Below are 25,643 nucleotides of genomic sequence, written 5' to 3'. Positions count from 1 at the left end.
TTCGGGCTACCGGTGGGAATGCGGTCTCTGCTGGGCCTCAGGGTTTTCGCTGGCATGCCCCGGTTAGCAACGCGGATTCGCCGCTCTGAAGACCTGCTCACCACTCTGCCAGCTGTTTTCGCTACCATCTGGTATGTTTTTGCAGTGCGGGGGGGGGGGGGTTATCGGAAGGTCTGCAATTGCTGATTAAATTGCGGGCATAGAGGAGCTGAGCTTTTGAGCGTCTTATCCGCCCCGCGGCATCACGTGACCCCTCCAGTCCTGAGTTCTCTAATGTTTTATTTTACTAGCCAAAGCCAATTAATAAATATAAAAGACTTAAAGCTATTCATGAGAAAGCAATAGGATTGCATGCCAATTGATTGGTTTCTCATTGGTGAGAGCAGCATGCAATACAACAATCGGTATTATCAGAATCTGACTCTCCCCCGTACAGCCTGTAATTACACTAGATTATATAGGCCATTTTACATCATTAGACCTGTCTTTTTCCGTCATTATTGTCTTTTTACATCATTAGGCCCGCCTCTTTCAACTTCCTCAAAACACTTTCTGAGATATCTGGTCATCTTCCTGTGGAATTTTCCCAGTTCTGTTATTCTGAACATCCCTACCACACTGTTGCTACACGATGCCACTTTGTTCTTTCCCACTCACGCCCATTCCTCATTCTGCTGCATGAGAGTTTTCACAACAGATCATGAGTTCTGCAGCCACACTGGAGTTCAGGTTAGAGTCATGGGCCTATACGTTTTTCCCTCATTTTAGATCCTGAACCAAAGTCTCAGGCCTTTGGTCTTTCCCAGTATGGCAATACTTATGTAATAATAATATTCACTCCTTTTACCCCTTTGTTGTCTGGACATTTTATTTTTCCATCTTGCTGTTCCAATTTCTCTTTTCTGCTTTCCTGTTTGTCACCTGCTAATTCCTTCTTCAAGCGGCTGCAGTCCGTTTGTCTTTTCTCCTCTCTCCTGTCTGTTCCCTCACTATGCCTGCCTCTGACATATTGATCATTCCTTTTTAAACTATTTTCTGCCTCTCTCTCACCCTTCTTCTCCTCCTTTTTACTTTTCAACTACCTATCATTAGGCATATATAGATAGCTGGGTGGCTGGTGGACGTGAGGATCGCCTTGTGACTTGCTTGCCTGGTGCAAAGGTGGCGGACCTCACGCGTCACCTAGATAGGATTTTAGATAGTGCTGGGGAGGAGTCTTGGTACATGTGGGTACCAATGACATAGGAAAATGTGGGACAGAGGTTCTGGAGGCCAAATTTAGGCTCTTAGGTAGGAAGCTCAAATCCAGGTCCTCTAGGGTAGCATTTTCTGAAATGCTACCTGTTCCACGCGCAGAGCCAAAGAGACAGGCAGAGCTCTGGAGTCTCAATGCGTGGATGAGATGATGGTACAGGGAGGAGGGTTTTAGATGTTAGGAACTGGGCAACATTCTGGGGAAGGGGGAGCCTATTCCGAAAGGATGGGCTCCACCTTAACCAGGGTGGGACCAGGCTGCTGGCATCGGCATATAAAAAGGAGATAGAGCAGCTTTTAAACTAGAAATGGGGGGAAGGCCAACAGTCGCTCAAAAGCGCATGGTTCGGGATAAGGTATCTTGCAAAGATACCTCACAAACAGGGAAGATAGGGTTTCTGGATAGTGAGGTTGCACAACAGACCGTGGTAGGCCAGGTGCCCTTAAATACAACTAAAGATCAGACAAAAGATGGCAACTCAATAGTGGCAAGTACTAAGCATCATGCAAATAGGAACAACAAACATACTCTGAAATGTCTATATGCAAATGCTAGGAGTTAAGAAATAAGATGGGAGAGTTGGAATATATTGCACTAAATGAAAAATTGGATATAATAGGCATTACTGAGACCTGGTGGAAGGAGGATAACCAGTGGGACACTGTCATACCGGGGTACAAAGTATATCGTAGTGATAGGGTGGACCGGACTGGTGGAGGGGTAGCACTGTATATTAACGAGAGCCTTGACTCAGATATATTACAAATTCAGCAGGACACAAATCACACTTTTGAATCATTGTGGGTTGAAATTCCATGTATAAAAGGGAAAAGGACAGGGATAGGAGTGTACTACCGTCCGCCTCACCAGGATGAGCAGGAAGACGCAGAAATGATAAAAGAAATCAGAGACGCAAACAAAATGGGCAATGTCATAATAATGGGTGACTTCAATTATCCAAACATAGACTGGGTAAATGTAACATCGGGACATGCTAGAGAGGTACAATTCCTTGATGAAATCAAGGACAGCTTTATGGAGCAGCTGGTGCAGGAGCCGACGAGAGAAGGAAAAATTCTAGACTTGGTCCTTAGTGGAGCGCATGATCTGGTGAGGGACATTATGGTACTGGGGCCGCTTGATAACAGTGATCATAATATGATCAGTTTTGATATCAACCTTGAAGTATCTATACACAGGAAGTAAAATACATTAGCGTTTAACTTTTAAAAAGGAGACTATGATAAAATGAGAAGAACAGTGAAAAAAAAAAACTTAGGGGGGCAACTGAGTGGGTAAAAACTGTACAACAGGCATGGACGCTGTTCAAAAATACCATCCTGGAGGCCCAGGCCAAACATATTCTGTGAATTAGAAAAGAAAGACGGAAGTCCAAAAGACAGCGGGTGTGGTTGAAAAGTGAGGTGAAGGAAGCTATTAGGGCTAAAAGAAACGCCTTCAGAAAATGGAAGAAGGAACCATCTGAAAATAACAAGAAGCAGCATAAGGAGTGTCAAAGCAAATGCAAGGCACAGATAAAGAAGGCCAAGAGGGATTACGAAAAAAAGATAGCATTAGAGGCAAAAAAAAACATACCAAAAAATTTTTTCGGTATACTAAAAGCAGGAAGCCGGCAAAAGAATCGGTTGGGCCACTGGATGACTGAGGGGTAAAAGGGGCGATCAAGGAAGATAAAGACGTAGCGGAGAGATTGAATGAATTCTTTGCTTTGGTCTTCACCGAGGAAGATTTGGGTGGGATACCGGTGTCGGAAATGGTATTTCAAGCGGACGAGTCGGAGAAACTTACTGACTTCACGGTAAACCTGGAGGACGTGATGGGGCAGTTCAGCAAACTGAAGAGTAGCAAATCTCCTGGACCAGAAGGTATTCATCCTAGAGTACTGATAGAACTGAAAAATGAGCTTGCAGAGCTACTGTTAGTGGTATGTAATTTATCCTTAAAATCGAGCATGGTACCAGAAGATTGGAGGGTGGCTAATGTAACACCGATTTTGAAAAAAGGTTCCAGGGGAGATCCAGGAAATTATAGACCGGTGAGTCTGACGTCGGTGCCGGGGAAAATGGTAGAGACTGTTATCAAAAACAAAATTACAGAGCACATCTGAGGACATGGATTACTGAGACCAAGTCAGCATGGCTTTTGTGTGGGGAAATCTTGCCTGACCAATTTACTTCAATTCTTTGAAGGAGTAAACAAACATGTGGACAAAGGGGAGCCGGTTGATATTGTGTATCTGGATTTTCAAAAGGCGTTTGACGAGGTACCTCATGAAAGGCTACAGAGGAAATTGGAGGGTCATGGGATAGGAGGAAATGTCCTATTGTGGAATAAAAACTGGTTGAAGGATAGGAAACAGAGAGTGGGGTTAAATGGGCAGTATTCACAATGGAGAAGGGTAGTTAGTGGGGTACCTCAGGGGTCTGTGCTAGGACCGCTGCTTTTTAACATATTTATAAATGATTTAGAGATGGAGTAACCAGCGAGGTAATTAAATTTGCTGATGACACAAAGTTATTCAAAGTCGTTAACTCGCGACAGGATTATGAAAAATTACAGAAGGATCTTACGAGACTGGGAGACTGGGCAGCTAAATAGCAGATGACATTTAATGTGAGCAAGTGCAAGGTGATGCATGTGGGAAAAAAGAACCCGAATTATAGCTACGTCATGCAAGGTTCCACGTTAGGAGTTACGGACCAAGAAAGGGATCTGGGTGTCGTCGTCGATAATACACTGAAACCTTCTGCGCAGTGTGCTGCTGCGGCTAGGAAAGCGAATAGAATGTTGGGTATCATTAGGAAAGGTATGGAAAACAGGTGTGAGGATGTTATAATGCCGTTGTATCACTCCATGGTGCGACCGAACCTTGAGTACTGTGTTCAATTCTGGTCGCCGCATCTCAAGAAAGATATAGTAGAATTGGAAAAGGTGCAGCGAAGGGCAACTAAAATGATAGCGGGGATGGGACAACTTCCCTATGAAAAAAGACTAAGGAGGCTAGGGCTTTTCAGCTTGGAGAAGAGACGGCTGAGGGGAGACATGATAGAGGTATATAAAATATTGAGTGGAGTGGAACAGGTGGATGTGAAGCGTCTGTTCACACTTTCCAAAAATACTAGGACTAGGGGGCATGCGATGAAACTACAGTGTAGTAAATTTAAAACAAATCAGAGAAAGTTTTTCTTCACCCAATGCGTAATTAAACTCTGGAATTAGTTGCCGGAGAACGTGGTGAAGGCGGTTAGCTTGGCAGAGTTTTAAAAGGGGCTAGACGGTTTCCTAAAAGACAACTCCATAAACCACTATTAAATGGACTTGGGAAAAATCCACAATTCCAGGAATAACATGTATAGAATGTTTGTACGTTTGGGAAGCTCGCCAGGTGCCCTTGGCCTGGATTGGCCGCTGTCGTGGACAGGATGCTGGGCTCGATGGACCTTTCGTCTTTTCCCAGTGTGGCATTACTTATGTACTTATGTAAATTTCCTCTTCTTCTTTCAACCACTAGCTACTACTACTTCTACTACTACTACTATTTAGCATTTCTATAGCGCTACAAGGCGTACGCAGCACTGCACAAACATAGAAGAAAGACAGTCCCTGCTCAAAGAGCTTACAATCTAATAGACAAAAAATAAAATAAGCAAATCAAATCAATTAATGTGTACAGGAAGGAGGAGAGGAGGGTAGGTGGAGGCGAGTGGTTACAAGTGGTTACGAGTCAAAGGCAATGTTAAAGAGGTGGGCTTTCAGTCTAGATTTAAAGGTGGCCAAGGATGGGGCAAGACGTAGGGGCTCAGGAAATTTATTCCAGGCGTAGGGTGCAGCGAGACAGAAGGCGCAAAGTCTGGAGTTGGCAGTAGTGGAGAAGGGGACAGATAAGAAGGATTTATCCATGGAGCGGAGTGCACGGAAAGGGGTGTAGGGAAGGACAACTGTGGAGAGATACTGGGGATCAGCAGAGTGAGTACATTTATAGGTTAGTAGAAGAAGTTTGAACAGGATGCGAAAACGGATAGGGAGCCAGTGAAGCGACTTGAGGAGAAGGGTAGTATGAGTAAAGCGACCCTGGCGGAAGACGAGACGGGCAGCAGAGTTTTGAACCGATTGGAGAGGGGAGAGGTGACTTTGAGGCATATTTTCAAAGCACTTTGGGAGGCTAAGTTCCATAGGTTTCTATGGAACTTTGGGAGGCTAAGTGCTTTGAAAATGAGCCCGTAAGTGGGAGGCCAGCAAGAAGCAGATTGCAGTAGTCTAAACGAGAGGTGACAAGCGTGTGGACGAGGGTTTTGGTAGAGTGCTCGGAAAGAAAGGGGCGGATTTTACGGATGTTGTAAAGAAAGAAACGACAGGTCTTGGCGATCTGCTGGATATGAGCAGAGAAGGAGAGAGAAGAGTCAAAGATGACCCCAAGGTTTCGAGCTGAGGAGACAGGGAGAATGAGAGAGCCATCAACAGAAATAGAAAACGGGGGGAGTGGGGAGGTGGGTTTGGGGGGAAAAAATGAGAAGCTCGGTTTTGGTCATGTTTAATTTCAGGTGGCGTTGAGACATCCAGACAGCAATGTCAGACAAGCATGCTGAAACTTTGGTTTGGATGCAAGGTGAGATATCAGGGGTAGATAGGTAGATTTGGGAGTCATCAGCATAGAGATGGTAGGAAAAGCCATTTCTACCCTCTATAATCACTATCCTCTCATTCAATTCCTTGCCACCCCCTACTAGCCTCTCCCACAGGGTTCCACCATTCTCATCGTCTTCCATCCTCCACCCTTCTAGCTAGCATCTAATCCCTCTTCTTTCCTCCCCAAACCATCCTCATAGCCTGACATTTTCCTGTTCTTTCTCTTTTCCCTCCTGCTCTCTCTCCCATAGTCCAGTATTTTTCCCTCGTTCTCTCCTCTCCACCAGCTCCTGTGTACCTCTTCCTCCTTCTCATCCACCCCATGTCAAACATCTTCCCCTCTCATTCCCACTGTCCACCATCTCTCTTTCCCCCTCCCTTCTGTTCTGGGTCCAACATCTCTCTCCCCTTCCCATGCAGCATCTCTCCTTTCATCCCCTCTACCATCATGTCCAACATTTCTTCCTCTCCTCCACCCCTATGTTAAACATTTCTTTCTCCCTCCTCTCTACCCCTATATTCAACATCTCTCCCTCTCTTGCCCCCTATCTCCTTTCTATGCAGCATGTCTCCCATCCTTCCATCTCATATGCAAGATTTCTCCCTTTCTCCCCCTCCCCTCTTTGCTGCATACCTCCCATCTTCCCCATGCAGCATCTTCCCTCTCACCCTGCCATGCAGCATCTTCCCCATATTTCCTCCCCCCTTGCATCATTTGTCCTCCATGTTCCCTCCCCCATGCAGCATCTTTCCCCTATCTTCCCTCCCCCCCAAGCAGCATCTGTCCTGTCTTCCCTCCCCCTGTGCAGCATCTGTCCCCTATCTTCCCTCAATCCGTGCAGCATCTTTCCCCCATCTTCCCTCACCCCCATCTTCCTGTGCAGCATATGTCCCTTATCTTCCCTCACCCCCGTGCAGCATCTATCGTCCCCTTCCTTTCTCTTTCCTAGACTCAACTCTCCTCATGCTTCTATGGGTTGCCAGTCAGCAGTGACAGCAATTTCTACACGCTGCCTTCCGCTCAACAATCTCCTTGCAGCTGCTAAGCATTGTCTCTCCTCTGCTGCATCTTGACTGGGCAGAAACCGGAAGTGGAGGAGTGGCCTAGTGGTTAGGGTGGTGGACTTTGGTCCTGGGGAACTGAGGAACTGAGTTTGATTCCCACTTCAGGCACAGGCAGCTCCTTGTGACTCTGGGCAAGTCACTTAACCCTCCATTGCCCCATGTAAGCTGCATTGAGCCTGCCATGAGTGGGAAAGCGCGGGGTACAAATGTAACAACAAAAAAAAAAGTTGAGGCATAGAAAAGGCTTCCGGGTTAGCGCTTAGCGGGTACAAGAAGGTCGTTGAGCGGCAGGCAGCGTGTGGGAATTGCTGCGACCCTGCGACCAGCAGAAGGCAGCAGCTACATAAGGGACGCTGCTGCTGGGTGGGCCAGACACCTAACTGGGTGGGCCTAGGCCCACCCGTGGCTATGCTCCTGGCTGTGTGAGTCATTTCATGTCATTTCCGTTCAACTTTTCTTTTGAAGGAGTTATCGTATTTGGAACGTTTAAATGGTTTATGTCCCATGTGACAATTACACAAAAAATCTAGGAATAACCAAACACAAACCGGAGTGAGGAACACCTTAATTATTACCCTACTTTGAACATTACAAATCAAAATACAATTTCAGGCTTATTTTTGAAAGAGAAGGGCGCCCATCTTCTGATACATATCGGGAGACAGGCGTCCTTCTCTCAGGGTTGCCCAAATCGGCATAATCGAAAGCCGATTTTGGGCGCCCTCAACTGCTTTCCGTCGCGGGGACGACCAAAGTTCATGGGGGCGTGTCAGCAGCGTAGTGAAGGCGATACTGGGGCGTGCTTAAGAGATGGGTGTCCTCAGCCGATAATGGAAAAAAGAAGTGCGTCCCTGACGAGCACTTGGGCGACTTTACTTGGTCCATCTTTTCTTGTGACCAAGCCTCAAAAAGCTGCCCGAACTGACCAGATGACCACCGGAGGGAATCTGGGATGACCTCCCCTTACTCCCCCAGTGGTCACCAACCCCCTCCCACCCTAAAAACAAAAAATTAAACTTTTTTTTTTTCCAGCCTCAAATGTCATACCCAGCTCCATGACAGCAGTATGCAGGTCCCTGGAGCAGTTTTAGTGGGTGCAGTGCACTTCAGCTAGGCGGACCCAGGCCCATCCCCCCCCCCCCCCCCCCCCGTAACACTTGTGGTGGTAAATGTGAGCCCTTCAAAACCCACCAGAAACCCACTGTACCCACATGAAGGTGCCCCCCTTCACCCTTTAGGGCTATGGTACTGGTGTACAGATGTGGGGAGTGGGTTTTTTTTTGGGGGGGGGGGTTTGGGGGGCTCAGCACCCAAGGTAAGGGAGCTATGCACCTGGGATCAATTTGTGAAGTCCACTGCAGTGCTCCGTAGGGTGCCCGGTTGGTGTCCTGGCATGTCAGGGGGACCAGTGCACTACAAATGCTGGCTCCTCCCAATACCAAATGACTTGGATTTGGTCATTTCTGAGATGGGCGTCCTCGTTTCCATTATCGCCGAAAACCGGGGAAGACCATCTCTAAGGACAACCATCTCTCTCTCTCTTTTTTTTTTTTTTACCATTTTATCATTTGGATTTTATTTTTTCAAAATGACAGTTTAAGTTAGACACATATGATCCGAGTACAACATATAAACGAACCCCAAGACAGAATCTATGTAAGTTCTGAAATCGTGATTTGAGAGGAACTGGAGCTCTCTGCCTTATGGAGTCAGGCCAGTGAGAAAGTTCCCAAGGAGTGTGGGCCTTAATAGAAGTATGACATTCTCTTTTGGACATTTCCTCCAATTACAGCCATGTACGAATAATGGGGAAAAAGCCTCCCATGTCAGTCTAAAGACTTGGTGACTGATGTGTTAAGCATGGTGTAACAAAACAAAGTGGTAAACAAAATTTTATGTAAATCGAAACAAACTATATGTGCAAACACATTTTAAACATGCCAATTACCATGCAAGCAGAATTATGCACAAAAACATTGTATCAGTACCTCAAGTTGCACTTTCATAAGCATGTCTGGAATGCTGTTCTGCATATTAGTATGACTGAATGATATTAAGTGTCTTCAGTTGAGTGCTCTACTGCTCATTGCATAGCACCTCCCACCTAAATCCTGCATGAAATCCTCACTAACTTCTCAGAACACAAAAAGCTTCAAAGGACTCAAAGGGTCAGTGGGGACATATGTATGAATGCCCTAATTGCAGCACAGAATCACAGACATCGTGCATGCTAATGTTCTATGCTCCTAGGGCAATATTTGCAAGTCTGTAATTCTTCCTGCTGCTACTCCATTTGATTTTAGTCTCAGCTGCTCTAAAGGTTATTGTAAGTCACTGAAAGAACAAATGTCATGTGCATGTCAATTGCGGTTGGCACTGGGTCTGCTATTTAGGAAAATACTTGAAGACGGGCCTTACCTCTATATATAAAAGGCACCTCCAACGTTCTAATTGAAGCCTCCAGCCGGAAACTTGAGATGGCATAGATGGTTTAGCAAGAACACAAAGGAAAAGAGAGTTGCAAGTAAAGCAATTAACTCCTGCCACTGTTGTTTTCTCAGGCACCTGGAGTGGTTGCCCTGGGTGATTAACAAGGTCAGCTGGGGTGCACAGGGAGGGTGGGGGGAGGGAGACCCTGGAACTGGGAGGGAGGAGGGAGTGATGGGCCCCTGGCACACACTCTGATTCTCATATACACTTTCACAGACACACTCGCACCCAGCCACACTCTCTCTGTCACACACACACTCTCGCACATTCCCTCTCTCTCACACAGTCAATCTCACACACACTCTCTCAAACATACACACTCCGAGGAAAACCTTGCTAGCGCCCGTTTCATTTCTCAGAAACGGGCCTTTTTTACTAGTAGTTCCTAAAGGGGAAAGCAAGTGGGAGATGTGTTAAATGATTCTTGAGAGGATTTTGGGGGGAATTTTTATCTAGTGTATTGTGTTCAGTGATTATCTTATTTGGTATAATTTTTCTATTTATCTTTAACCTTTTAATTTCTAAAAAAAAAAAAAAAGCCCTCAAAGTAAGCTTTGACGATCAGGTCTCCTCTTAATCTGGGTTTAATAGGTAACGTTTTTATTAGTACCAAATGTAAAGGCACAGGGCACCATGCCTGAACACTGTCTTATGTGCTAGCACAGGACAGCCAGAATAGTGCAGGTTCTGTGCCAAGTCAGCCCCATCTAGAAACCTAAAGTCAAAAACGAGATGTCTCCTGCAACTGCAGCGGAAACCTTTAATGGAAAAAAGGCTGCTTGCAAATAAACATGCAACGATCTTCACGTAGATATTCAGTCTCCTACATCAACAACTTGAATCTTATGTAATGAGAGAACTCTACCGCTTAAGACAGTCTTACCCAGTCAAGTTGTCAGAGTGGTATGCAGAATACATACTTTGATCCTCCTAATCTGAAAGGCTGTTGTAGTTATCCCTGCACAAATGAGGCAGCCAGCAAGTGGGTTGCAAGTTGGGAGAATCTGCTTGAAGACTACATGCACCCGCCAGGCAGACTCCCCAAGAAACCATGCACTGTTTAAAACCTTTATTCATGGCTTTTAGGAAAGAAATGTGGCCCCCACTGTCATTTCCACTTCCTTGGAATTAAGAGTGTATACACAGAACATATGTACTACTACTACTACTACTACTTAGCATTTCTATAGCGCTGCCAGGGTTACACAGCGCTGTACAGGTTTAACATGGGGAAGGACCGTCCCTTCTCAAGAGACAATCTAAAGGTAACAAGCTATGTAGTCAGTATAGGTATCATGAATGGGGAAGGTGGTTAGGCGCCAAAAGCAAGGGAGAAGAGATGGGCTTTGAGTAAGGACTTGAAAATGGGCAGGGAGGGGCATGGCGTATGGGCTCGGGAAGTCTGTTCCAGGCATAAGGTGATGCGAGGCAGAAAGGGCGGAGTCTGGAGTTAGTGGTGGTGGAGAAGGGTACAGATAGGAGTGATTTGTCCTGGGAGCGGAGGTTACGGGTGGGAACATACGGGGAGAGGAGGGTAGAGAGGTAATGGGGGGCTGCAGATTGAGTGCACTTGAAGGTCAATAGGAGAAGCTTGAACTGTATACGGTAGCGGATCGGGAGCCAGTGAAGCGACTTGAGGAGAGGGGTGATATGAGAGTATCGGTTCACGCGGTAGATAAGATGTGCGGCGGAATTTTGGACAGATTGAAGGGGGGGATAGATGGCTAAGCAGGAGGCCAGCGAGAAGAAGGTTGCAATAGTCAAGACGAGAGGTAACGAGTGAGTGGACGAGGGTTCGGGTGGTCTGTTCAGAGAGGAATGGGCGAATTTTACTAATATTATAGAGGAAGAAGCGACAGGTCTTAGCTGTCTGCTGGATATGTCAGACTAAAAGGGAATAGGAATATTCATCTGTAATCCTACATATCTGCACCTGAAATGGCACAAATACACAGGGCCGAAGTCAACCTGCTCCATCAGTCTGCACCTAGTAATACATGGGAAAATCACCACCTTATTCAAAACCAAAGGCAAGGCAGTATTACTGTGCAATAATTGTTGTAACACCACAAAACACATTTGGGAACAACTTCATTGAACCTGACTGCTATGGGAGAGCTAAATCAAGATGCTGCAATTCATGGGAAAGCAGCATTAAGGAGTCCTATGGCTAACTGGCTGTTGCATTTAGCAATAAACCGGATCTGCACCTGTACGTAAAATGAGTACCATCCTCCAGCAGGGAAAGTCGCCAGAAAAACCTGCTCTTAAAATACTAATAAACTGCAAGGTTTGCAAGAGGAGGAACAGCAGCATCAGATACATAGTGCTCAGTCCGATGCAACAGATTCCACAGCACAACCATTGATCCAACGCAACCCTTAGAAGCCAGTGGGGGTAAGTATGTTCATGTCACGATGCTTAAGATTATGTGCATGGGCAGCTGTTTTTTTCCCCTCAGCCAATGGGATGTCCATCTTGGGTGCTTTGAAGCTATTGGGGTCCTCTGCCATCCTGGTGGTCTGAGTCCGAATCAGCTCCATAGGTGATAGCTTCTGAGCACCTTTGTAGGACTGGACAGTGAAGCCCCCTGGATCTGTAGAGGATTTCTGAAGAGGCCCAAACATGCTCCATTTGTCTGCTGAGCCACGGTCTCCACTCATGGTGTCAATGGAGCCATACTTAGAACCAGGGAGAGAGGATATGGATCTCTGACTGAACCAGCCTCTGGGTTTGTGCTTGGGAGATGAGCATGGAGTGTTACTTGCTGAGGAATGGGCCAGTTTGCTTTCTCTACTCTGTCTTTTGTTGCTTCACCTCTCTGCATCTTTAATTTATGAAGTACTTCGGCCACACGATGGTATTTGGTTTCTTCAGCAGTGAGGCCCTTGTGGGGGGTGTATCCAGCATCCCTCAGGCCTGCCTGCTGCTCGAAACGCTGCATGCTCTCCTGCGTTTGCTTTGTTATTAGTGAATTCATGATGGATGTAGCCTTGGCTTTCACAACAGGGACCTTGCTGATAGATTCATTGGAAGAGGAGGGCGTTATAGAAGGAGGGGACAAAGTTTCCCCTTCCTCAATCTTGGAAAGCTGCTTGTACTTCCACTCTGGGATGACAGGCTGTTTCCACAGGACATTACTGCACATGTCTGAAGGTGGAGGTGACATCAGATCAGTGCTGTCCAAAGCATCGTCATAACTGAATGCTCAACGATGCATTCCAATTGGTAGTGACATCATACCAGGAACATCAGGTTGATTTGGTTCCATAACAGCAGACTGATACGGATTTTTTTCAGGCTGCAAAATGTGCAAACTATGCCGATATCAAGATGTGAAAAGGAACATCCTGCTGGCAGGCCGATTACAGTAAAACATCATGGAGTTTCCATCCATGGGCTCGAAAGGCTAGAAAATTAAAATCAAATAAAGCGATTCAGGCCCAGAAGCCGCCACGATCACAGAGCCCGGCCTAAGGCCTCACTTAGCCCCAGACACTAAGAACTCAACTGAGCTCAGCTAGGCCACGTCACCGAGCCAAAGCAAAGCCCCAGACAAAACACGGGTCGCACCCACTACCCCCGAGCGCCTTCAATCCGCCCCTGTCTCCGTCCCGGCCATTATCCAGCAGCAGCCCGCTAGCGAGCAACATGGCACTCAGGACAACCATCTCTAAGATCGACCTAAATGTTGAAATTTGGGCGTCCCCGAGAGTGTAGGAGTGGCCTAGTGGTTAGGGTGGTGGACTTTGGTCCTGGGGAACTGAGGAACTGAGTTTGATTCCCACTTCAGGCACAGGCAGCTCCTTGTGACTCTGGGCAAGTCACTTAACCCTCCATTGCCCCATGTAAGCCGCATTGAGCCTGCCATGAGTGGGAGAGTGCGGGGTACAAATGTAACAAAACAAAAACAATTATCGAAACGAAAGATGGACACCCATCTTGTTTCGATAATACGGGTTTCCCCGCCCCTTCACTTGGGTGCCTCGTTCGATTATGCCCCTCCACATCTATGGTAATGGAAGAAAAAGACCTCATGAGCAGTAGAAGCTCTGAAGATCAGTGGCTTAACGCACCTTACAGACCAGTGGGACTTCCGAATTGCCACGCAGCAAGCCTGCAATAGGCTTTCTGCACTTCAGTAAAATGGTCCCTTTATACATTTACAAATGGGTATTTTAGACTATTTAAACCATTTTTCTCCCCTGTCAGACCCTATAGGCCATTGCAGCTGGACCCTATAGGCCATTGCAGCTGGGCTTCACTTCTAAAACATTTGGAACATTTAACTGGTTTATTGTATGAGTCATTTCATGTTGTTGCAGCTTGATATGGAATTCAGGAACATTTAACTGGTTTCTCTCTTGTATGACTCATTATACCATTTGCATCTCGGCCTTTGTAACCAGCAGGGACTAAGCCCACCGTACACTCACTGTGAGGTTTAACCTCTTCACACCACCTCTGTGATGGGGAAGTCTTACCCAAAAAATTCTCACACATCCAGCTGTCAAATTCAGCAGGATTCTCTTTATTTTTCTTACTTCAAGCAGCAGACAAAAATCATAAGCAAGGGAAGAGTGCAAGCAGCTACTGAAACATAAAAGAGAAAGATCAGGAGGGGAGCTCAGCTAGGGAAGATAAGACTCCCCTCGAGCTAAGGGTGGATCCCCTTTTATACGTCTTCTATCTGTCTTTCTGTCCTTTCCTTCTCATTTGCCTGTCTTTTTCACCTATCCTCTCTAACTTAGTTTCCATCCCTCCCATATTCCACAACCATCTTTCCCATCTTCTAACTTGTTTCTGTGTCATGTCCAGCTACAGTTTTTTCTCTAAATTCCTAACATTGCAGAGACAATTTGTTCCTACTATGTAACCCATTGCAGCTCCTTGTGACTCCGGACAAGTCACTTAACCTCCATTGCCCCAGATACAAATAAGTACCTGTATATAGTATACAAACCTCTTTGAATGTAGTTGCAAAAACCACAGAAAGGCGGTATATGAAGTCCCATTCCCTTTCCCTAAACTATGTGAGAGGTTCTTCCTAGTTGTTTGTCCAGGCCATTGGCCTTCTCTGACAGTAACACCTTGTTTTTGAAACATTTATAACATCTTGAATATTTAAATGGCTTGTCTACTCTGATTTTTTGCAGGCCGAGTCAGATCGCTCTACCCTCTGAAACATCACATTCTAAACATTTAAATGGTTTCTCTCTCCTTTCGTGCTATTTCAGTTGGGCCTTCTTATTATTTAAAATATTTATCATATACTGAATATTTAAATGTTTTTTTCTTCCATATGAGTTTTTGCGAACTTTCACCTCGACCTTCCTTCTGAAACATTTATCACATTTGGAACATTTTTATGGTTTCTCTCATATGAGTCCTTTTGTGCTGTTTTAGTTGGTCTTTCCAAAAGAAACATTTATCACATTCTGAACACTGAAATGTTTTCTCTCCTTTATGAGTGATGACACTTTACCTCACTCTTGGTGTTGAAACATTTATCACATTCTGATCATTGAAATGGTTTCTCTCCAGTATGCATCATTTCATGACGTTTCACCTTGCTCTTGGTTATAAAACATTTATCACATTCAGAACATTTAAACGGTTTTTCACCAGTATGAGTCATTTTGTGACGTTTCACCTCAGCCATGTCTCTGAAACATTTATCACATTCTGAACATTTAAATAATTTCTCTCCAGTATGCGTCATTTTGTGACGTTTCACCATGCTCTTGGTTCTGAAACATTTATCACATTCTGAACATTGAAACGGTTTCTCTCTAGTATGCAACATTTCATGACGTTTCACCTTGTGAGTGATTTCATGACATTTCACCTCAGCCTTGGTGTTGAAACATTTATCACATTCTGAACATTGAAACGGTTTCTCTCTAGTATGCAACATTTCATGACGTTTCACCTTGTGAGTGATTTCATGACATTTCACCTCAGCCTTGGTGTTGAAACATTTATCACATTCTGAACATTGAAACGGTTTCTCTTTAGTATGCAACATTTCATGACGTTTCACCTTGTGAGTGATTTCATGACATTTCACCTCAGCCTTGGTGTTGAAACAGTTATCACATTCTGAACACTGAAACGGTTTCTCTCCAGTATGCATCATTTCATGACGTTTCACCTTGCTCTTGGTTATGAAACATTTATCACATTCTGAACATTGAAACGGTTTCTCACCAGTATGCATCATTTCATGACGTTTCACCTTGTTCTTGGTTATGAAACATTTATCACATTCTGAACATTGAAACGGTTTTTCACCAGTATGAGTCATTTTGTGACGTTTCACCTCAGTCATGCCTCTGAAACATTTCTCACATTCTGAACATTTAAATGGTTTCTCACCACTATGAGTCATTTTGTGATATTTCACCTCAGACTTGGATTTGAAACATTTCTCACACTCTGTACATTTAAATGGTTTCTCTCCTGTATGAGTCCTTTCATGGCATTCTAGATCAACCTTGGATTTGAAACATTTATGACATTCAAAGCATTTAAATGGTGTCTCTCCTGTATGAGTCCTTTTGTGCCTTTGCAGATTAACCTTGCTTCTGAAACATTTATCACATTCTGAACAGTTAAATGGCCTCTCTCCGGTATGAATCCATTCATGCCGTTTTAGATGCTCTTTAACGGTAAAGCGTTTATTACATTCTAAACATTTAAATCGTTTCTCTCCCGTATGTGTCCGTGTGTGATTATTCAGGCGGGTTTTCTCTATGAAGCATTTATCACATTCTGAACATTTAAATGGTTTCTCTCCAGTATGAATCATTTCATGACGTTTGACCTCTGCCTTCGTTTTGAAATATTTATCACATTCTGAACATTGAAATGGTTTCTCTCCTGTACACGTCCTTTTGTGACATTTGGAGTCAGTGGTAAAGGTTTCCCAAACATCAGCACTTTTAAATTTTCTCTCACCTTTCAGTCTTCCAGGTTGTACAAGTCTTGGGAAACGGCTACAGTTTCTCTTTTGTCTCTCTAATCTTTCTCCTGCTTTCTCACTAGTTGGTATTATGCTACCGATACCTCCTTCACAGTCTGCTGAAGGATCTGTGCTGTCTCTGGAGGAGTCTTCATGTTTACATTCCTCTTTCTGCTGCTCATCCCACATTCTTACTCTTTCACTGTCATTCTCAAATCCATCATCTGTTGGATAAAAAATATGAGTATGATTATTCATTCCCCTGTACCGCCCCTTATTTTATGAGCAATCAGAGGTAATATTCAGGGTACCAGTACTACCTGTTTTAATGCCACTGAACACTGGGGGTTAGGCAGCCCCAGCAGACTGTTGAGAAAATGGCCTACTTAATCTGAAGGGTACAGATTTACAGGCGTCAAGATATTAAATACATTTCTATTACTGTAGATTTAAAAAAACACAAAAACATTCCCCTGCACTACTCAGGCCAAAGCAATTAAATTACCTCAGAAGAAACCTCCCCCTTTCCCTGAGAGGAACTCTGCTACAGTATAATTAGGTCCATGACTTTGTTTGATCAAAGAGGGAAACAGCTGGAGAGAAGAAAGCAGGTGGCCAGTGTTTCCATCAGCGCTATATTATGGCTGGAGGGTTATGGAGGGAACAGGGTAGATGTAGAGACCTGGATGCCTTAAGGCGAGACAGAAAAGATGGAACAGTAAAACCAACTGGTGAGAACATCACTTTTTCCTCATAACCATGACCCCTTACCTTCTATAAGTGCAATAAGAAGTTCTAACAAGAATGGGCCCAATTGGGTCCCAGGAAATGCATCTTTTATTTGCCTTCTCAATCAAAAATAAAATGACATTTTACAGCACCAACTTCTTTGAATTCTAAGCTAAGAGAAATTGTACATAAGTCTCTTGTAAAGAAGGGGCAAGAAGACCACTGACCATCTCTCACTTGTAGGTCTTCCTCCTGCCGGCTTCTCCCTTTTGCTTGTGTAGCCCAATTACCCTGCCTTATTTCTGCTGCAAGATAGTTTCTTATTTTTTCAAACTTTGGTAAGAACAAAACATTACTAATGTGATAAGATTCTTTTTGTTTGTAGTTTTCTTTTTGTCGTTTACCAGGCCAGTGATTCCAAGAAAGACAGTTGGGGTAATTTGTTTGGGGGAATCCGGGTTCTGGTTCCAACTGAGACCCAAACAGGATTTAGGTGGGCAGGAGTCTCTCTACATGGCAGGGGGCAGAAAATGAGAAGACACTGCATGGAGAGAGAGAGGGGCTGCATGGCAAGGGAGACAGAGTGATGGCAGGTGGCACAAAGACAGAAAGAAAGAGGAAAGTGAATAGCAGACAGAAAATGAAGAGGCTGCATAGCAGGGGGAACAGAGAGAGAATGAGGGAGAGAAGAGGCTACATTGCATGGGACAGAAAGAGAGAGAGAGAGGCTACACTGTATGGGGTACAGAGAGAGAGAAAGAGACAGAAGAGGCTGGATGGCGAGAGAGAGAGAGAGAGAGAGAGAGAGAGAGAGAGAGAGAAGAAGCAGCTTTACTGCAGGGAGCAGAGAGTGAGTGAGTGAGTGAGTGAAGAGGCTACTTGGATTTCAGCATAGCCTTTGATACGGTCCCCCACAGAAGACTTGTGAATAAGTTGAGAGGGCTGAACTTAGGATCCAAAGTGGTGAACTGGATAGGAAACTGGTTGATCGACAGGCAGCAAACAGAACCAGTTCAGAAGAAAGCAAGGTGAGTAGTGGAGTGCCTCAGGGATAGGTGCTGGGGACAATTCTATTTGATATATTTATTTATTTTATGGCATTTGTATCCCACATTATCCTACCTCTTTGCAGGCTCAATGTGGCTTACATTTCGTCATGGATACTGGAAATAGCATTGAAGGTAAAATTATGTATCATACCTGATAATTTTCTTTCCATTAATCATAGCTGATCAATCCATAGACTGGTGGGTTGTGTCCATCTACCAGCAGGTGGAGATAGAGAGCAAACTTTTGCCTCCCTATATGTGGTCATGTGCTGCCGGAAACTCCTCAGTATGTCGATATCAAAGCTCCATCCGCAGGACTCAGCACTTAGAGAATTACACCCACAAAGGGACACTCTGCCCAGCTCACCACCGCCGAAACGGGGGAGGGGAATTAACCCAGCTCATCCCCACACAAGTGGGGGAGGGGAATCCGTCCAGCTCATCCCCGCGGAGCGGGGGAGGGACACCACCCCGCCGATGCGGGGGGATCTGGCTTATCCTGCAACCGCAACCGCGGGAGGAGCTGACTGACCCTAACACCGCCGAAGCGGGAGGGGTACAAAGCTGCCCTACAGCCGCACGAAGCGGGAGGGAGTGCCGGCAGAATTTAAGTCTCAATCCAGCCCCGTAAAACGGAGGGGAGAGGAATGCAGCAGCTCACTGTAACACAAACTCGTCTCAACTCTTGAAGAATCCAAGTGAAAAAACTTGAACACGAAGTCCTCCTGAAGTAACTGAAGACTAAACTTGAACCTAAAATTCAACCAGAATATAAACAGTACAGATATCTGGGAGGGGCTATGGATTGATCAGCTATGATTAATGGAAAGAAAATTATCAGGTATGATACATAATTTTACCTTCCATATCATCATGCTGATCAATCCATAGACTGGTGGGATGTACCGAAGCAGTACTCACCCAGGGCGGGACATTGAAATCCCTGACCTCAACACTGAAGCTCCAAACCGGGCCTCCGCCCGAGCAGCCACAGTCAAGCGGTAATGCTTGGAGAATGTATGGGCCGATGCCCAAGTTGCCGCCTTGCATATCTCTGCCAAGGAGACGGACCCGGCCTCTGCCATCGAGGCCGCCTGAGCTCTAGTGGAGTGAGCCTTCAGCTGGATAGGCAGCACCTTCCCCGCGGCCACATAAGCCGCTGCAATGGCTTCCTTGACCCATCTTGCCACTGTAGGCTTAGCAGCCTGCAGACCCTTACGAGGACCTGCAAACAGGACAAACAGATGATCCGATTTCCGGAAATCATTGGTCACTTCCAAGTATCTGATGATAACTCGTCTCACATCCAGATATTTGAGAGCAGAGAATTCCTCTGGGTAGTCCTCCCTACGAAAGGAAGGGAGACAGAGCTGCTGATTCACATGGAAGCGAGAAACAATCTTGGGCAGGAAGGAAGGCACTGTGCGAATAGTCACTCCTGCCTCAGTGAACTGCAGAAAAGGCTCTCGACATGAGAGTGCCTGGAGCTCGGAAACTCTTCTGGCTGAAGTGATAGCCACCAAAAAGACTGCTTTCAACGTCAGGTCTTTCAGAGATGCCCTCGACAAGGGTTCAAAAGGCGGCTTCTGCAAGGCTCTTAGTACCAGGTTGAGATTCCACGCAGGCACCACTGAGTGCAGAGGAGGGCGCAGGTGATTAACTCCTTTGAGAAAGCGCACCACATCTGGCTGCGAAGCCAGGGAAGCACCCTTCCGGCGGCCCCTGAAGCAAGCCAGAGCCGCTACCTGGACTTTAAGGGAACTGAGCGACAGGCCTTTCTCCAGACCTTCTTGCAGGAATGCCAACACTGAAGAAATTGGAGCAGTGAAGGGAGAAAGTGAGCCCGCTTCACACCATGCTGCAAAGGTACGCCAAACCCTGGCGTAAGCCGTAGAAGTAGAGCGCTTCCTCGCTCTCAGCATAGTGGCGATGACCTTGTCTGAGAAGCCCTTCTTTCTCAGACGCTGCTGCTCAATAGCCAGGCCGTAAGACCAAAGGGGGAGGGATCCTCCATCACCACGGGACCCTGATGTAACAGGCCCTGCTCCACTGGCAGCCGCAGAGGATCGTCGACTGAGAGCCTGATCAAGTCCGCATACCAGGGACGTCTGGGCCAATCCGGACCCACCAGGATTATCCGGCCTGGATGCTTTGCCACCACCTGCTGAGATAGAGAACATACTGAGGAGTTTCCGGCAGCACATGACCACATATAGGGAGGCAAAAGTTTGCTCTCTATCTCCACCTGCTGGTAGATGGACACAACCCACCAGTCTATGGATTGATCAGCATGATGAGATGGAATATACATTTGGTTTACAGAGGGTTTTGTGTTACGTGGTAATGAGATAGATGAGGGCGTTAGAGCAGAAAGACATTATAAAACATTATAAGACAGTCTGGAAGTTTAAGACTATACAGTTACACATGTTAAATTATACAGTTACACATGTTGATCTTTGTGATATATCTTATCGAAGAGATAGGTTTTCAATAGTTTGCGGAAATTGGTCAATTCATAGACCGTTTTCAGGTTACGTGGCAGCGCGTTCCAGAGTTGCGTGCTTGTATAGAAAAAGGTAGATGCATGCATTGATTTGTATTTCAGACCCTTGCATTTGGGAGGATGCAAATTAAGGAATGTGCGAGAGGATCTTTTTGCATTCCTGGGTGGTAGGTCTATCAGGTCATATAGGCTGGGGCGTCACCATGGATGATTTTGTGGACCAGGATGCAAAGTTTGAACGTGATGCGTTCCTTTAGTGGGAGCCAGTGTAATTTTTCCCACAAGGGTTTCGCACTTTCGTATTTTGGTGTGCCGAATATTAGTCTGGCTGCTGTATTCTGGGCTGGCTGGAGTTTTTTAATTATTTGTTCTTTACAGCCAGCGTAAAGTGAGTTGCAATAATCCAGATGACTAAGTACCAATGATTGTACCAGATTGCGAAAGACAGTTCTTGGAAAAAATGGTCTGACTCTTTTTAGTTTCCACATTGCATGAAACATCTTTTTAGTAGTGTTATTTGCGTGGTTCTCAAGTGTTAGGTGTCGATCAATGGTGACACCAAGGATTTTTAGGGAATCCGAGACTGGTAAATTTAGTTTAGGTGTGTTGATGGTGGTAAATTTATTCTTGTTGTATTGCGAGGTTAGTACCAAACATTGGGTTTTCTCTGCATTGAGTTTCAACTGGAAAGCATCTGCCCAGGAATTCATAGTATGTAGGCTTTGTTTGATTTCATTGGAGATTTCCCTTAGATCTTGTTTGAATGGGATGAAGATCGTTACATCATCAGCGTATATGTATGGGTTTAGGTTCTGATTCGATAGTAGTTTGGCCAAGGGTGTCATCATTAGGTTGAATATGGTCGGTGAGAAGGGGGATCCCTGTGGTACTCCGCATTCAGGTATCCATGTGGCTGATGTAGTCGACTTTGATGTCACTTGGTATGAGCGTGTAGTGAGGAACCCTTTAAACCAGTTAAGAACATTGCCTCCAATTCCGAAGTATTCGAGGATATGCAATAAAATTCCATGGTTGACCATGTCAAATGCACTTGACATGTCAAATTGTAACAATAGAATGTTGTTGCCGTTTGCTATTAGTTGTTTGAGTTTGGTCATAAGCGTGACTAGTACGGTTTCAGTGCTGTGATTAAAGCGAAATCCTGACTGAGAATCATGTAGTATTGAGAACTTGTTTAGATAGTCTATGAGTTATTTGGTCACTATACCTTCTGTTATTTTGGTAATTAGTGGAATGGATGCTACTGGTCTATAGTTCGTTAGTTCATTAGCATTTTTCTTTGCATCCTTAGGTATAGGGGTGAGTAAAATGTTACCTTTTTCCCTAGGGAAGAGTCCATTTTGTAGCATAAAGTTCACGTAGTTTGTTAGGTCCGTTATAAATTGTTGAGTGGCCGATTTCATGAGGTTGTTTGTGCAAATATCTAGTTTGCAGTAGGATTTGGCGTATCTTTTAAGCGTTTGTGAGATAAGATCTTCCGGTAGTGTTGTGAATTCAGTCCAGATCCTGTCTGCTGGGTAGATTCCAGGGTCTGGGTCAAGGCAGTCTAGGAGTGTGGTGTATTCGATGTGGCTAGCAGGTATTTTCAGTCGCAGTTGAATAATTTTCTCCTTGAAGTATTTCGCCAAGTCGTCAGCTCCTGGTGTGTCTTTGCAGTTGTTGGTGACTGGAGTGGTGTCTAGTAATGTATTCACAAGTTGGAAGAGTTTGTGTGTGTCTTTGTAATTTGGTCCAATTTCAGTTTTGTAGTATTGTCTTTTGGTTTGTCTTATGGTGTATTTATATTTCCTTCGAAGTTGTTTCCAATCGTTAAGTGTGGGATCGTCTTTCTTTTTGTTCCATGCACGTTCCAGTTTCCTAACTTGTGTTTTGAGTTTTTTCAGCTCTTCGTTGAACCAAGGTATTGATTTGTTTCTGTGCGAAGTTCTGGTTTGGATCGGGGCGATGTTGTCCAGTGTTAGTTTACATCTATCATCCCAGTTTGAGAGGAATTGAGTTGTGTCTGTCTTTATTGTCCATCCGTCGTTGTAGATCTGTTGCCAAAATTTAACCGGATCAATTTTTCCTCTTGTGGTGTAGATTTTTTGTATTTGTTTGTTAGGTAGGTCTTTCGTTCTCCATTGGAGGGTAATATGTGCTTTGTAGTGGTCGGACCATAGTATGGGTGACCATTCAGTGTATATACTTGTGAGAGACACTGCAGAAGGGTTAGAAGGAAAAGTTTGCCTTTTTGAAGATGACATCAAGATAGCCAAAAGAGTGGATACCCTGGATGGAGTAGGAAACCATGAGAAGGGATCTTCAAACGTTGGAAGAATGATCAAGGGTCTAGCAGTTAAAATTTAATGCCAAGAAGTGCAGAATGATGCACTTGGGGTACAGAAAACCAAAAGAGATGTAGCAGATAGGAGGGAAGAGATTGGTAAGCTTGGCTCAGGAGAGGGACATTGGGGTGATGGTGTCCGAGGATCCCAAGGTGACAAAACAGTGTGACAATGCGGTGGCCTTGTGAATATAAAAAGACTTGAACTGGTTCAAAGAAAAGCAATAAAAATGGTATGGGATTTACATAGCAAGACGTACATGAAGAAACTTATTGACCTAAACATGTATACCCTGGAGGAAAGGAGAAACAGGGGTGATACGATACAGACATGCAAATATTTGAAAGGTATTAACCTGCAAACAAACATTTTCCATAGACGGGACGGTGGTAGAACTAGATGACAAGAATTGAGGTTGAAGGGGGCAGACTTAGGAATAATGTTAGGAAGTATTTTTTTACCGAGAGGGTGGTGGGTGCCTGGAATACACTTCCACGGGAGGTGGTACAGATGCAAGTGGTAACGGAATTCAAAAATGTGTGGGACAAACACAAAGGAATCCTGAATAGAAGGAATGGATCCACAGAAGCTTAGCAGAGATTAAGTTGGAAAGCCAGTGCTGGGCAGACTTCTATGGTCTGTGCCCTAAAAATGGCAAAGACAAATCAAGATCAGATATACTTATGAAGTATCACATTCCATATGTAATGAGTTTATCTTGTTGAGCAGACTGGATGGACCGTACAGATCTTTATCTGCCATCATCTACTATGTTACTTAAAAGAACCAACCTGAGATAGATCAAGAGGTAAGGGAGATGGTCACAAAAAGCATAGGAGAATTTTTACGGAAATATTTGACCACTTCAGGCTTAGTGGCTATCTGGATCGTCCGTCATGAGGGAGAGAAACTAAACATATTTTTCAGCTGTACACAATTCATATTCCCACATAGATTACCTGTTAGTGAAGAGAGGGGAAGGGGGCAAGGTGGATAGGGTCGAGATTGAGCCCATTAAATTGGTCCAATCATGCCCCAGCTGTGGGTGGACAAGTTGGTAGGGGTTATATACCTTTTGTTTATCAGCTGCTCAACACCTTAGATAAATGGAAGGCTAGCTACAGGGGGGCATGGGAGAGGGATTTAGAGAGTTATCTGAGGAAGAATGGAGAAATGACTCAATGTGATCTCATAAATTGTTATATGCACCTCAGATTATTGAGAAGGGTCTTAAGGTACTGGTGAGATGGCATTACTCTCCATCTAGACTGCAAGCCATTATGAGGAAAGGGGATGGTTTATGTTGGAGAGGGTGTAGCCGGAGGGCAACATATACTCACGTCTGGTGGGAATGTCCTAAGGTCCAGAAATTATGGAAGGAGGTATCTGCATATGGGCAACAGTTACTCGAGACTCATTTACCGAGTATTATGGAAAATGCCCTACTAAGTGGGAGAGTGGAAGGGATAACAGGACCTATGGATAAATTAATGCTATTGGTTTTTTACAGCAGCTCAACTGTTTATTGCCTCACTTTGGCATACACGGGTCATGCCAAAACAGACTGTATATTATATGCAAACGATATAGACTGACTACCTTAAAATCTAATAAATGCAAATATCAAGGAATGTGGGGCGATTCCTCCAGTTGGAAGGACAATCTGCGTTTTGGGGAGGGGAGTGAGGGGATGGGGAGGGTTTTTCATTATTGGAGGTGGAAGTTTGTTGTGTAACAAAATGTACACTTGTTCTTAATTTTTGTTGTTGAGAGATGCTGTCAGTTACTTTGCTAGAAAACTAATAAACAAAGTTAGAAAAGGCAGTTGCGACTTACCATGGCAGCCTGCAGGAGGTTGTGGCCACCATTTTGAAATTGAGAATGGCATGAGCAAGTTGCCATTTTGGAATTGGGAATGGCATGAGCAGGATGCTGCCATTTTGGAATTGGGAATGGCATGAGCAGGCTGCCGTTTTGGAATTGGGAATGGCATCATTACGATAAACTGCATTATGTAATGTGATTTGCATTAACCTATCAGCAATACAAAATGTTCATGACTAAGTCAAACTGTACAATGTACATCAGTCACGTTCCTCCACAACAGTGCAGCCCTCCACCTCCGGAAGCCCTCTCTCAACCCCAAGACACTCTACGATGAAGGGTTTTGCAGACCTGATCCCACCCCTGGGATACCCACCTCTATCCGTGCCTCCTCCATATCCACAGACAGTTTAATCTGTCCAAAGTAGGGAAACAGACAGAGAGAGGAGAAGAGGAGATGACAACCTTTTATCCCATCAGCCCTGAATTCCTGAATTGTCCCAGCTGACTTCAGTAAAGATGTGCAGGAGGAATTTTATACTTACTTGTTACAGAAGGACGAGTCTGTTCAGACATCTCTGATTCAGGATTTTCCATGAAAGGGAGATCTTCCTCTTGCTTAATACTCAGTGACAACACAGATGTTACAACTGGAAGGTCTGTGATGAGAAAACACATTCACAAGGATTCACGATATCTGATAATACTAAATTAGGAAACTGATTTTAAGTGTCCAAATGTTCGATGTGAATGACCCATCTCCTGTGAT

The 25,643-nt window shown here is 44.8% G+C and overlaps 1 protein-coding gene and 1 pseudogene across 1 annotated transcript in view; both read right to left on the bottom strand.

The window, feature by feature from the left end:
* The window catches only part of LOC115461309, a 170,838-nt gene that overhangs the window by 108,952 nt on the left and 36,243 nt on the right, over positions 1-25,643 (bottom strand). Inside the window, exon 7 of the mRNA XM_030191425.1 lies at positions 25,449-25,533. Within this exon, the coding sequence (XP_030047285.1) occupies positions 25,449-25,533 (85 nt within the window). The remainder of the gene's footprint in view (positions 1-25,448; positions 25,534-25,643) is intronic.
* Positions 11,341-12,695, bottom strand: LOC115463010 (annotated as a pseudogene).

The sequence above is a fragment of the Microcaecilia unicolor genome, chromosome 1 (genome assembly GCF_901765095.1).
Source record: "Microcaecilia unicolor chromosome 1, aMicUni1.1, whole genome shotgun sequence".
NCBI lineage: Eukaryota > Metazoa > Chordata > Amphibia > Gymnophiona > Siphonopidae > Microcaecilia > Microcaecilia unicolor.
Note: the sequence above shows the minus strand (reverse complement) of the source record. Positions and strands in the feature narration are given on the sequence as shown.